The sequence below is a fragment of the Onychostoma macrolepis genome, chromosome 16 (genome assembly GCF_012432095.1).
Source record: "Onychostoma macrolepis isolate SWU-2019 chromosome 16, ASM1243209v1, whole genome shotgun sequence".
NCBI classification, from domain to species: domain Eukaryota; kingdom Metazoa; phylum Chordata; class Actinopteri; order Cypriniformes; family Cyprinidae; genus Onychostoma; species Onychostoma macrolepis.
In genome coordinates, this window is record NC_081170.1 from 24,857,659 (window position 1) to 24,873,221 (window position 15,563).

At 35.7% G+C, this 15,563-nt stretch overlaps 1 protein-coding gene across 3 annotated transcripts in view; it reads right to left on the reverse strand.

Moving 5' to 3' along the window:
• The window catches only part of ulk4 (unc-51 like kinase 4), a 215,500-nt gene that overhangs the window by 40,346 nt on the left and 159,591 nt on the right, over nt 1-15,563 (reverse strand). For all 3 annotated transcript variants that reach the window (XR_009266289.1, XM_058746124.1, XM_058746123.1), the window contains one exon: nt 6,167-6,259. Coding sequence is in view for 2 of the 3 variants with exons in the window: in XM_058746124.1 (XP_058602107.1) it covers nt 6,167-6,259 (93 nt within the window). In the remaining variant the exon portion in view is untranslated. The remainder of the gene's footprint in view (nt 1-6,166; nt 6,260-15,563) is intronic.

Sequence of the window (15,563 nt, forward strand, 5' to 3'; positions counted from 1 at the left end):
TGTTCTGTTGTTGGATGTAATTATGAACATAGCAGTCATTTACTCCCAACATCTGAGCCGCTGAAGACGGAGTGGATTAACGTTACTTTCGTTTTTGAAGGGAATGTGCCGATCCCGATCTGCCTAAATGTGTTCATGTTTGCGCAAATCATTTGTGATCCAACTTCATCTACAGAAGAAGTGAGTACACTGTAAAAAAAAAAAAAGTTGAGCGAACTTAAAAAAACATTTTTTACCAGCTTCAGCAGATTTTTGAGTTTGCTCAACTTGTTTTTGTGGGAGATTCTCAAATTTTTGTTGTATAAACTTAAAACAACAAGTTGAGAAAACTCAAAAATCTGCTGAAGTTTGTTGCCTTAAAATTTTAAGTTGGCTCAACTTTTTTTTTTTTTTTACAGTGTATAAGGGTTTTTTATGAATCTTTGCACATTGCCTTTCCTAATATGTACTAATTAGCAAGTTTCGCAGCTGAAGTTTACAGTCTGCTTGTCACCCCATGGAAGAGATGGGCGGGGTCAGCAGAGCTCATTAGCATTTAAAGTGACATGGACTAAAAAAACAGCTTGCTGAAAACAGAGCTGATTTTGACAGGATAAAAAGGGTGTTTATTACACTACCATTGGGAAATTTTAACCAAAGTATGTTATAGACTTTTCATTAAGACTCTAAATAATCATATCAACTTGTGGAAAATGGGCATCCGATAACCCCTTTAAATGTGATTGTGGCAATGCATTATTAAATTGTTATAGGTATCACAGCAGTTTGGAAAAATAATGTTGCACTAAAAGGTTAATGCTCTATAAAATTTGAATTTTGCTGCTTTGCTCTCTTTTGTAGAGTGTCGTAACTTGTGTTTCAAGAGACTTATACTCCAACCCTCAACGTTGCAAGTGCAATGCTGTACCATATGTACTACTGGGCCAGTTTAGATAGTCTGAAACATTAGCCATATTATATATATATATATACAGTCATGGACTGTGATTAATCATGATTAATCACAAATTTAAAATACTAGGATTTACCTGTAAATGTGTTGAAATAAAGAAATGCATGACAAACTAGTTTAAGGAAACAGAACCTTTCACACTTCTGCCAGGTATGAGACATAATCCTTATTATTATTTTGTTTTTATTTAGCCATTATCAGCCTTTATACTGGCAATAAAACATTTATTAAGCCACATCGCCTCAATCCCAGTATACATTAATCCCAACTATTATCAAAAGTATTTCTAAATAAATACAACAAAACATTTCTTGCGACCTTACGTGAAGTATTATGACAAAATGCATTATGAAGAATAATTGGACCTGTTCTGCAGGTGTATTAGAGCTAATATTAGCATCATGCTACATAAGACAATTTATGAGATGAATAGTACACTTTTACTCAGAACTCACTTCAAACCACCATTGAGTGTTTGTAATAACTTCCTTTTATGATCACATGTGGAATTTGGTCGTTTACGGTTGTTAAAATATGCTATTTATAGCCTTTTATATCGCTGCACAAATTAGCATAGATGTACACATTCATTTCAAGAAAATCACATACAAACCATGTGTTTATTATCTTATGTAATCTATAGTGGCTGTTGTCAAGTTTATTTCTGCTGTGTAAAAGCCTTATGTATGCTATGGCTGAAACTCATGTTGTTTGTGATGTTACAACCGCCTCTTTGTTCTTAAGTTGCCAGGGATACATACCAAGTATAATACACATTAGTAAAAGGATCTATTTAAATTTTTATTTGTCTATATACACCTTGGGCGGCCGTGGTACATTATAAAAGTAGCCCAAAAACCGCAACCCACGGCTCTGTAATTTTTCCCGCGACTGTATTTTCAAAATAGCCCACTTGTGCTGTTACCCTGGTAACACTGGTTAGCTGACCAGTGACTGGTATATATATATTAGAGGTCGACCGATAGTGGATTTTACCGATACCGATAGCTAGGTTGGACCACACTGGCCGATACCGATTAATCAATTGATCGTTTTTGAAATGGATACTGAAAGAAAGCTAGTGCTTTACTGTTTTTAAAAAAAATCAGTAACAGTACTAAACCATACTTTGTAAATGAATAAAAATATTAATATTATTTGCTATATTGATCATTAAAGTTATTTCATAGTTTGCTAATGTTAAAAGAAGAAACTTTAAAATGTAAAAATGTAGCCTATTAGTAGTTAATGTTGAAATGAACACACTAACAAGGAACAATACTTCTACAGTTTTCATTAATGCTACGAATGGACTCTTATTGTTAAGTGTTACCATTTAATTTCAACAGTAATGCTTAAAGATGGCCATCTTTAAATATCTACACAAGGCCATAGCATTAAAATTACATACATATGGATATTGTATTTGTACTCACACACTTTATTTGCTTCTATTTTTTAACACTTGATAATTGTCTAATCAAAAAAAAAAAAGAAAAAAAAGTTAGTCTCACACTGGGCAAAAGCGCAGTGCTGCCTCTAGGAGAACTCAGATGTATCTCACACACACACACACACACACACACACACACCAGACGCTTTGCGTTCAAATAAAGTGGCGGTCTAAAACAATTTATTTAATCACCAAACGGACATAAGTTTGCTCCAAGAATGAACAATGTGGCATAAATGAGTTTGAAGTTCGGTGTTTAAAAAACACAGAGCAAGCAGAAAGTGAACGCGCGATCTATTACAGCGCTCTATATGAAGCATACAGACTTTATTAGATCCACAGAAAGACAAACGTTTTGCTGATAAATGCACAATGCATAATTTATAGCCTAGGGTGAAGTTATGTATATTCACAACGATTTGGGACAAATATAATGTAATTTAATAGAAAACTATGTGAATGGCGCAGTGTCACGTGTCAAAATAAACAACACGTGCTGTCAGTGATTTCCGCCTCTAGAGGCCGATCTCGTACTGTATAATGCCAGCGGACCCTTCTCAGCCACTCCAGCAACGGTTGCAAACCGGAAAACTATCGGCATGAATTTTTGCCGATGACCGATAGTTGTGGCAATCAACTATCGGTGACGATTAATCGGCAAAACCGATGAATCAGTCGACCTCTAATATATACTGTATATATATATATATATATATATATATATATATATATATATATATACACACACACACACACACACACATGTAAAAGTGTGTTGAGAACGTAATATAGTATTGTGCGAGGAAATAAGATTTTATTAATCAATTATTTGCGATTATAGCTAGAAACTGCAGTGAAATACTGTATAGTATGCACAGGTAAGTTTTTTGTAGTTTTGCAGAAAATGTAGAGAGAGTCTTTCCAACGAGCCTAGGTTGGGTTTCAGTGATCTGATCACAAAGGGTTTTAGACTCCAAGCATCTTAGGGCCTATGGGTTCTTTACAAGAGAAATCATTGCTGAAGACAAAGTCTTGATTTTTGAAAGTGAATATGCTCTGCTGATGGATGGATGATGATTCCAATCAATATTTCAGTTCAGCACCTCCAGATTGTTCTGTGAACTTCAGGTGAAGGTAGCGTGCAGGTCAGAGAATGGAGAAAATATTTTTGGTCCCTACGTTTCATAAATGTTTAACGATATATATTTATGTCCCATAGTGGAGGACAAGAACACTGAGAACCAGATTTATGTTAGGGATTTGATAAACAACATATTTTCAAAACAGAGTTGGTAGACTGTCTGAATGACTAGTCTGTCTCAAGTAAGCCGTATGTTCGAGTTGTACCATTGGGGTAAGCTTTCGGGGACCTGGGTGTGAACCTGGCTTGGCTCATGTCCCTGATGTGTTGCCCCTCTGTCTCCCTATACTTTCCTTCCAATTCTCTAGTGTCCCATTTAATAAAAAGAAAAAGGCAGCTCTGTATAAGTAGCCTCTGATGTGTTTCGGAGCAACATCTGGAAGTTATTCAAAGTCCAAAGTGGATTATGCATTATATTGGGAAAAAAAAAAAAAATATCACAGTTAGCATTCTAAAACACTTCCTGAGAACTACATTTTATCCATCAACTTTTGTTTTGGTACTCTGTTGCCACATAGCACCATCTCATTTTGCTTCATTTCATGTAGTTATTTTTTAATATTAGTTTTCATGGTGATGTATATATATTTTTTTAACCGTTCAGAAGGTCAAGAAAAGTGCATAAGCGACTGTATTAGGACATTTGTAAGTGATTGTAACTGTAGGTGGGTGTCCATGTATGTACTATCCGAAAGATTTTTGTGATATTTCATGAATACTACTTTTTAAAATATTACACATTAAAATAAATTAACTTCTTGCATGGAACTAGTGCGGATAAGCTTGGTTTTTAAGAACAATTTTAAAAGACAAATGATAATGATTTACTCAATTTCAGCTTGTAAGAATTTAATACCAAATAGACAAATACGTGACCCTGGACCACAAAACTAGTCATAAGGGTGAATTTTTTTGGAATTGAGATTTATACATTATCTGAAAGCTGAATAAATAAGTTATCCATTAATGTATGGCAGGGCTATTCAATTGGCGGCCCGCGGGCCCAATCCGGCCCGCCAATCATCTTCATCTGGCCCGAGGAAGAGTATGCAGGTCGCACATTTGCCTTGAATTGTTCTTGTACTAATTAGTTTGTCCACAAGGTGGCAACACTGGCCCGGGCCAGCCAAAAAGAAAAGGGAGACTGAGACGCAATAACAACGCAATAACAATAATCTACCGGAGACCGCAACATCAATAGATGGCAGCGTTGACAAGCGCTTATGTGAGGGAGTTAGGAGATATCCATAATCCTAACGTTAGTTTAAACAAGTTTAAAGACAGTGTTATTTTATATAACTTCTGGCGAGAAATAGCGCCGACACTGGACGAATATTTTTTATCAAAGCAGGAAGTATAGTTTGAAAATCTGCGCGTTTGGCTGTACTCATAAATTGAGCCGCTTCAGACAAGCGCGCCAGCGCTTCAATGGACAAAACCACACACAATGATGTAAAAATACGTGATTTTGGCGAGTTACCTCATAAACACAGTCTTAAATGAGTTATAAAATCCTAAATGACCGTAAAGAGTTGGGAGAAAATTGGATATGTGTCACATCCGCGTCATGTGCATCAGGTTTTATTAAAGAAACAGTGCTGCTTTTAAAGTGAAGCCTGCTGCAGTCTGTGATCGATGCAAATCAAAGAACTAAAGAAAAATCTGCTTGCTGATTAACTTTTGTAGCTTGAATAAAGAATAATCAATATAGCTTATGCATACAATTTATAGTTTATGTGAAGATTGTTTTATGTTTACTTATAAAAAGTTGTAATATTTTTCTAAGCCTATTAAAGGTTAAAAATATCATAACATTTCAATTATACTGTAATATTAAATGGCTATAATTAATGGCTAAAATTAAAGGAACAAATGGATTTAATAGAGTAACAGCCCCCCACCCCCTTGGCCCCCTTCAAAAGGTCAATTCGATAATCCGGCCCTCGAATGAAGTTAATTGAATAGCCCTTATGTATGGTTTGTTAGGATCGGACAATATTTGGTCGATACACAACTATTTGAAAATCTGGAATCTGAGGGTGCAAAAAAATCTAAATATTGAGAAAATCGCCTTTAAAGTTGACCAAATGAAGTCCTTAGCAATGCATATTACTAATCAAGAATTAATTTTTATATACTTATGGTAGGAAATTTACAAAATATCTTCATGGAACATGATCTTTACTTAATATCCTAATGATTTTTGGCATAAAAGAAAAATCGATAATTTTGACCCATACAATGTATTGTTGGCTATTGCTACAAACATACCCATGCTACTTATGATTGGTTTTGATGAAAGTCACATATATTAATTACATTTTTAAAAATTAAAAAAATATATATAATTCAAATTAACTGATTAATATACATCCATATATATATTTTTTTTTATTATTATTTATTATTTTGTCCAGCCCTCAAGACAAAATCTTTTTAATTCAGAAGAAAAAAAAAAAAAAAAAAATCACAAGTTGACCTCAGTATCTGACTAGTCAGTTGCTGGATGACTAGTAGACCATCCTGGCCTACCCGCAATTTGTGTAAAAGGATTGGCTAAACACAAAACAGTTGAAAATTAGTATGGACAGTAGCACACACACACAACAGACTGACTGACCAGCTGAATGAGGAGGTTGTTTAGGTCTGTCAGTGGCTTGTTGATGAGCAGTAGTTCCTCTGCAGCCTCAGTGTCTTCATTACTGTCTGATCTCTATAAAAAAGAGAAAGAGAGAGAGCATTATTAGATCGAGAAGAAAAAACAAGAGGGAGAAAGCAGGGGAAGCGAACGGAAGAAAATGAGGACAGTCAGTCATTGGGGGGATGCTTAGTGAAGAGAACTCAAGACCCAATGCAGCAGAGGATTGAGCGTCTGAGAGATTCCTGCTCATGTAATCATCACAGGAAGTACAGTAGCTTGAAGCTGGTGCTATTTTTAACAGAGACGCTCCTCAGAGGTGCTGGGGTCTCTGCACAGTGCCCAGCTCTGCTGCCGGAATGGAACAATGCGTACAGATCATTGTCTACCAACAGCCACAACATCTTACTCTTTAGTAACAGCTGTCAGAGAGAGAGACAAAAATAGACGACAACAGCAAAAATGCATAAGAAATGCAAACTTTGTTACCCATCAGCCATCAGTGAGAGCAGCCGTGCAGCGAGTCTGGTTCAAAAGTTCACGCCGCTGTCTCCAGCTGTCTTATTCGGGCTAATATTTCAGTGAATGTGAGTGTCTGGGATCCTCATGCAGATTGACAGACCGGGGCAATGAGATTACAGCAAGCCTTTGCTTAATAGGACTGCAGCTTTTCACAATTAAACTCCCTTCACTCATTTCAAATATTAATGATGGAGCTCGGGCTGACACCGTGAGAGAAACCATGAACGCGAGAGGGAAGGACAGTCAGCGCAGTGGGGAAAGTGCTCGGGAATGTCTCGCTCATCATTATCACCCAAATGAATTTGGGTTGAGCGGACACTTTTTAATAAGCTTTGCATTTCTCTTTTTCTGTCGCTGTCTTTTTTTTTTTTTTTTTTCTCTCGGAGAACTGAATTCCATTACACGCTCCTTTTTTGCAATGTCCGTGCATAAATATGTATGGAAGGACGCTGAGTGAAAGACAAAGGCCTTGGGTGGATAATGAGGGTTGAGGAGGAACTGACAAGGGAGTGACTTCCTGTGAGTCCTGTGTGCCACATATCTGACTTTAAAGCACTGTTTACCACGGGTCTGCTGAAGCACACCGGTAAAAATAGCACCGGGAACTATTAGACGTCAAAGTGCTGGAAATTGAACACGAATGCTCGCACACGCGCACGCTCGGTAACTCTGACAAAGATGTCCGCGGTGAGTAATTATGGGTAAAAGGTGTGGTGGATCCACTCAGAGTGAGTGGCTGGATGTATGCTGCTGGTATCTGCATAGCAGTTGTCATTGCATAACAATCTAATCATCAGTGAGGAGAGGATCCAGACATGAACCCCCTAAAAGCATGCCTACGGCGACAGTAGCAGGCAAGCGCTCCCTGAGGACGGGGGGGCTGGGGGGTGTAGGGAAAGGAGGAAAGAGAGAGAGAAACAAGGAGAACAGCTCCAGAAATGAGGGCGACAGAGTGAGAAATGTTTACAAACAAGAGGATGGGATGGTGAGGGTGAGAGAGGGAAATTAAATATGAATGTATAACTACTGGAATGAGAAAAATAGGAACATTAACAGCAGACTCTGACATGAGAAATGAGAAAGACCAAGAAAAATGAAGATCGCAACAATTATTTTACTATTTATTTTCATTAGTATTTTTATGTTATTGCATTTCTTGAAATCATTTAAATTAATTTTCTGAAAAGTTTGTATCACACTCCAACACTGGACAAAATGGGGATGTAATTTTTTTTATTGAAGATGTAAAGATTTTTATTTCTGGATGGGTCTGAAATTGGACAGAAGCAGAAAATAGAGGAGCAAAGCATTCAACATTTCTCAAGATATTCACTGGAGTATTTAGAGTATGTAGAAGCAATTTTTTTTTTAAATTGTGTTATTTTTTTTTTTTTTATAACACGTTTTTCATTATCGGTTTTTAGAAGTTTTATTGATCAGTTATTGCAAGAAACAATATCTTTTGACAATTTTCTGTTGTAGAATAGAGTTGGCATACGTAAATGCCTCAAAAATCTCTTGTTATTTTTCAAGAAGAAGAAGCAAAAAATAAATAAATAAAAGAAAACACAACTCATTACTTGGCCACAGTATTCTACTAGTTGCTGGATGACTAGCAGACCATCCTGACCCATCTATCATTTATGCAAAAGAAATGGTTAGAGGCAAAACAGATGGAAAATTAGTATGGAAAATTCTATTGGCATTTTCCCCGGTGGAGACACTAGCAATAGTGTTTAAAGGAATAATCTGAGTTGAAAATAAGTTCAGCTCTATATTATTTTCCCTGTGGTACAAAGTTAAAAGGATAGTTCACCTTCAGTTGGTACCCATTGACTTCCATAGTATGGGGGGGGAAAAAAACAAACAAACAAAAAAACACTATGCAAGCCAATGGGGACCAACTGAAGGTGAACTATACCTTTAACTATCACAGACAAAAACAGTCTATGAGTATTAATTAAAAAAAAAAAAAAAAAAAAACCTCCTGACTCTACAACGGTCCCAATTCAGTTCCAGTAAGGCTTACATTTGTTACATCACTTACATCAGTGGTTACATTTGTAAAGTATATGGGGCCAGACAGTAAACATTGAGAAATATTAAATATATTAATACATTTGTAAAGGTTTTTGGAAGGACACCATATAATAACAGAATCGACAGAATCACTGACCTTGTAAAGATTTATTCAATCTTACAACTTCTTTGTTTTGATGACATAATGGCATTGGTCCTAGTAACTTTTACACAATATGCACAATGCTATTAGAAAGCTACATGAGGCTAGAACTGTTTAGCTATATATGAATAAATATTGCATTATCAACATAATTCCTGTTGATGGAGTTATGTGTGATAACTAGGTTTTACTGAATAATTTATACATGTGTTTCAAAAAAACAACAAAAAAAACTTCTTCATATTTTGACCTATTATACCCTCAGTTTACGTCCTTTGTAAGTGCTGCAGTAAGGAGTGACAGCCCCATATTCATTTCTCTGAGTGACAGCAAGTTATTCAGACTTTTGAATATCAGCATAAAGTCCACTTTGCAAATTATTCAGGTTAAATAAACAGTAGCTGCCCAAGCTATTCATTGTTAAACAACAGTTAAGCGGTACTTTTGAAATAGCTACATTAAAAAATATTTAAGAGAGCATTACTTTGATAACACTTTAGTATTTGGGACCAATTCTCACTATTAACTAGTTGCTTTTTTTGCATGCTTATTAATAAAATATTGGCTGTTTGATTGTACTTATAACGCACATTCTGCATGACCATATTCTACATCCCTAATCCTACACATACACAACTGTTCCAAAATGTAGGGTTGGTAAGATATCTTTAATTATTTGAAAGTATTCTCAGTAACTTTACAATAAGGTTCCATTTGTTTAATCTTTGTTAACATTAGTTAATAAAAATACAGCTGTTCATTGTTCTTCTTCTTCCCCATTAAATAACACTGACAGATACAACCTTTGATTTTAGTTATGTATTGAATGTTGGAATCAGCATTCACTAAGATTAATAAATTCTTTAGAATTATTTGTTACTTTATTTTAAGGTGTCCTTGTTACAGTGTAATCATACATTTACGTACTGAGCAATATTAATTAAATACATGTACTTAATATATGGTTAGGATTAGGGTTTGGTTTAGGGTTACTTGAATGTAATTATGCATAATTAATTGTTATTACAATAGTAAGTATATGTAACGTGTAACAAGGACACCTTAAAATAAAGTGTTACAAATTATTTTTCATTGTTAGATCATGCGGTCAATTAATATTAACAAATAGAACCTTATTGTAAAGTGTTACTTTCATCCAGTTTAAATAAATTGTTTTCTATTTTAAAATATTTATTGATGTGATGGCAGTACTGAATATTCAGCATCATTACTCACGTGATCACATGAAATTAATCATTATAATATGCTGAATTGGTGCTCAAGAAATATGATCATCATCAGTGTTAAAAAGAGTTGTGCTGCTTAATATTTTTTGGAAATATTTTATAGGATTCTTCAGTGAAAAAACAAACAAAACAAAAACAGCATTTATTTGAAATAGAAATCCTTTGTAACATTGTAAATGTCTTAACTGTCACTTTTGATCAATTTGATTTAACATCTTTACTGAATAAAAGTATAAATATAAAAAAAAAAAAAAAAAAACCTCACTGACCCCAAAATTTGGAACGATAGCATTATATCAAGCCAATCTTTATTATATCTGCACAAATAATTTCAAGATTTATTTTTCTAAACTTGGTTTTTGCTCATTAGAGAGGCTAAATAATTACTCTGCTCACTCGACTGTAAAGATGCATGTGAAATATAAACAACAGCAATGTAGACTTTTGTCATGCTATATTGCTACATTTTGGAAAAAATAGTCGGGACTGGAAAAAGCTACAGTTCTTGCTATCAAGTGTATCAAACAAATGTCTCTTTTTCTTCTCTCTTAAATATACATTTCACAGATTCAATAACACAAACCCTATGATCTTTGCCAAGTGTCATTTTTGTGTGGAATATGCAACAGATGGGCAGTAAAAGGTCCATGGACGGCACATCAGAGGCTGAGACTACAGTTTAATAGGCTTATTCACAAACAGCCATATTCATAAATTTAAACAAAATTGAAATCGGAGACAGAACTACAGAGTAGAAAGGATAGAGGCCAATAAAGAATATGACAGAGAAAGACTGTCCTCCCAATTACAGACAAATCATATTAACAAAAACCCATTCCAAGACAGACAAATTTCCCACTACAATGATGCTATAAAAATCGACAAATACCATATCTAGCTAAAACTCCATAAGGAACTTTTTCCTGTCACAACAAGACACCTTCCTATGTGGCATATATATTGCACCGCCAGAGCCCCCCACTACAGTGAAGACATGTTTCATGCACTGGAAAAAGAGACACGCCATTTCCAGGCTCAGGGAAACGTGCTTGTTTGTGGGGATCTGAATGCTAGAACGGGATTACGGTTTGACTTCACGGACACACAGGGAAGTAAATATATTAAGAAATAAGATGTCCTGTATAAATAACATTTTACCTTTCCAGAGAAATAAGCATGACTGTCAATAAGAATGGGAAAGTCTGAAAAAAACAAAAAACAAAAAAACAAACAAACATTGAAATGTACATGAAAAAAAAAAAATGTACATGAAAGACCTTTATGAAAGATAGATTTATTCTATCTGGCACCAATAACTCTTCAAGTGGTGTGAAGGGGAAAAACTACAGCCTTATTAAATCAATGCACACTGAAAGTGAATGTGGAATAAAAACAGCAACAAAAGAAAACACTTTTCTCAGGATAGTGGAATGAATGTTACAGCTTAAGCCCAACATTATTCACTATGTACATCAACATGTGCAATCAATGAACAAGGTGGAACCACACTTCAGACAACACCAAATCAAACAGCTGCTCTGCACAGATAGATCTGCTGTCTTACACTGGACAGGATTTACAGTGAATACCACCAGTCAACTAATAAAACAACCATGACCTTCTAGAAAAGATCCGCATCCCAGAAAACACCACACATATTCACATTAGGAACTAACCACATCATCACACTACTATAATCTAGTACTAAAAATCAATTTCACAGGAAACTTTAACTCTGCAGTAAATATACTGAGAGCTAACAGCCGCAGGGCCCTGTATGCCATAAAACGAAAATGCCCTTTAGAAACTCCTGTTTGAGTTTGGCCAGACAATTTAGAATCTGCAGTTTTGCCCGTTGCCCTTTATGCCAGTGGGACGTGTAGTCCAGTAACTGAAAAATCTGAAAAATGAGACAAATGTCTAATTGTAAGGCAAATTTTATAAAATACCCAATGAATACACCAACACACACCAAATACAACATGCAAATATTCCATAACTATAAAGATATAAAACAGGCAATGGAATTCTGGAATCACCTAATATCATTTTAAAGGTGCCATAGAATGGAAAACTGTAGTTACCTTGGTATAGTTGAATAATAACAGTTCTGTACATGGAAATGACATACCGTGAGCCTCAAACATCATTGTTTCCTCCTTCTTATGTCAATCTCGTGAATAAAAAAGAACATAACACCGACTGTAATGTAAAAGTCAGGATCACTAATAGTTACACCCCCAACATTTGCATATACCCGCCCATGTTCTAGGCCAGCCGCCAGCCGAACCATCAGAAGTTCTGCAGGTATTGTGAAGAAACCAGTGAGGACAACAGCGAAAATGGCAGATCACGGAAATAAATGTTATGTTCCAGGCTGTGCAGGGGATGTGAAGTGCAGGGATGGGTTTGTGTCTGTATTCAGAAAGGCACGGAAAGCAAATAACGCGTTCTAATAAAATAACGTGAGCCACTAAAGGAACATGGTTAGCTCCTTGCTATCGGTAGCCTGTTAAATTACATAAGATTTCACTCACCACATAAACAGAGTAAGGAGAGATGACTGAGGATGATGGCGAATGATTTACAGATCCTGAGCACCACTGACAAGCATCTGATCTTGTAAAATGTGTGGTAAGTACTGCCGCTCCATAGTATAAACAGAGTTCGTGTGATCGTATATCTCCAAAGTGAAAGTTAAACTAAAAAGCGATTGTGCATCTGAAAGCAGCCCAGCATATTAATAGCGGCTCCCTGATGCCCGCATTTAATTTACAGTATAATTACCCAATGATATATCTGCGCGAGAAAGTATTGAAATATATTTTCCCTATGTTTCCTTCCTGTAAAGCTATTGAAATGTGCTGCACTGTGAAACAGCCAATCAGAGCAGAGCTCAACATTGAGCCGCACTGTAAAACAGCCAATCAGGGCAGAACTCAACATTATTATTCATGACCCTTCCAAATAAGCCAATAACAGACCGTTTCATTCTAGGGAGAAATCCTAGGGTTGTAAATTGACATGTAAAATGTTTCTGGAGAATTTTTGTGCATAAAAGTGCATAATGCATGAAGGTGTTACAGAGCCGACGAGACGTGAGGTGTGCAGATCCATATGCAAGCTTTTATTAATAGACATGGTCACAACACAGGCAGGGTCGAACAACAGTAAACGGGTATGGCACGGGCAAGACTCAAGAATAGTCCAGTAAATAGACGAGGTCGATCGGCGGCGAACGTAATCCAGGGGGCAAATCAAAGAGAGATAATCCAGGTATACAAGCAATGGTCCAGGCAGGAGCAAACAGAGTCCAAACGACAAGACGAGAGAGAGAGATCCAAGGCAGGCTGTAAACTTCAGGGCAGGCATAGATAACAGAGACGAGATACATAGGCTAAGATCAAGACAAGAATGACTCAGGCAATAAACAGGATTAAACTAGACTAAACCTCAGACAATAAACAGGCTCCGTAAAGTGCTATCACTAGGAGAGCGATAAACGCAGACAATACTCTGAGTGGGTGTTATATAGTGTGTAATAGCTTTCAGGTGAGCCTGTAATTGGTTACAGCTGTGTGTAATCAATGCAATGGATGATGGGAAATGCAGTCCAGAGTGACATGCAACAGTCTGTATAGTGTGAAAGTCAATATAATGAATGGGCGACCTCTGGAGGCAATCGGACGGAAGACTACAGACCAGATTCGTTACAAAAGGGGGTCAAATTGACTTGTATTCATTTCCTATGGAGTTTGGACTTACAGTATTTTTGGATACATTGTTAATAATACATTATTTTCTTATAACTTTATGGATTATAGAATCTGTTGGTACTTTTTTTGCTCTGAGCCAATAATTTGCTTTAGACACTAAGTCTGAATTCACAAGATTCATAAAACAGTAGGCAAAATAAAATAAAATAAATAAATACCTGGATGATCTACTATTTCTGCTACTAGTTCACATCCAATGAAACGACGCAACTCACTCTATAGCTCTATACCTATAGATATTGTACATTCAAACTGCATTCATACTACACATGCTTGATAATACTTTATTCATACACAGGAATACTTCTTTAACAGCCACAAAGTTCTTCGTCAAATGTAGAAGTCACTCAGACAGTGAGCGATTTCAGATGCAGCAGAGAAAAGCCACAGGAAAGCATAGCTGAGGGCCCAGAAAAAGGAAGATATGCAAACACTTATTCACTATTAACTATGACTTTTCCCTCAATAAATTCCTAATTTGCTGCTTATTAGTAGTTAGTAAGGTAGTTGTTAAGTTTAGGTATTGGGTAGAATTAGAGGGTGTAGAATAAGGTCATGCAGAATAAGGCATTAATATGAGCTTAATTACTACTAATAAATGGCTAATATTCTAGTAATATGCATGCAACAAATAAAGTGTTACCGCAAACTCTGGCCAAACATTACAATTAGAAAGTTGCAAATTGTATGTGAAACGTTCTGTATCTATCTGCAAAGATCGTTTTCACATGATCTGAGGAAAATGTGGGAAGTGAAGATTCAGAGTAGAATATACATTACAGTAGATTTAAATGAGTTTGTGTTTGTTTAGAAAAGGTACTAATGTAATGCATTTTAAAATTCTACATTTTGTAGAATTTATAGAATAAATAGTTCGACAAAAATTCTAATCAAGTGCACTTCAAGTGTGGAATGTTGGCCACAAATTAATGTTGCTGGAAGACAGACTAACTTTCTACGGGGGTGTGTACACAACATCGTTTTCAACTAAAAATGGCTAAAATTGTTTGTGTTCTGGCTATTAAAAATGCAAATTTGTAAAAGTGCAAGTTTAAAAAAAAAAACATTATTGTCTCCATACTAACTATGGAAATGCAAATTTGTGAAAACGGTGATATTATGCGCATACCTATGTATACTGGTGGCAAGGCAAGACAAGTTTATTTATATATCACATTTCATACACAGTGGTAATTCAAAGTGCTTTACATAAAAGGAAGTGAAATAGTAATTAAAAAATAATAATCACAAAAATAAAAACAAGGAATACAAATAATAATAATAAAATGATATAAAAATTAATTTAAAACAGTTAAGAAATAGAAAATGATTATGCATAAAATACAGTGCAATCAGTTCGGACGTAGCACAGTGCTTATTCAACAAATGTACAGCTAAACAGATGAGTTTTGAGTCTGGATTTAAATGTGGCTAATGTTTTAGCACATCTGATCTCTTCTGGAAGCTGATTCCAACTGCGGGCGCCATAATAGCTAAAAGCGGACTCCCCTTGTTTTGTGTGAACCCTTGGTATTTCTAACTGACTCGATCCTAATGATCTGAGTGGTCTGTTAGGTTTATATTCAGTGAGCATATCTGCAATGTATTTAGGTCCTAGGCCATTGAGTGATTTATAAACGAGTAAAAGTTCT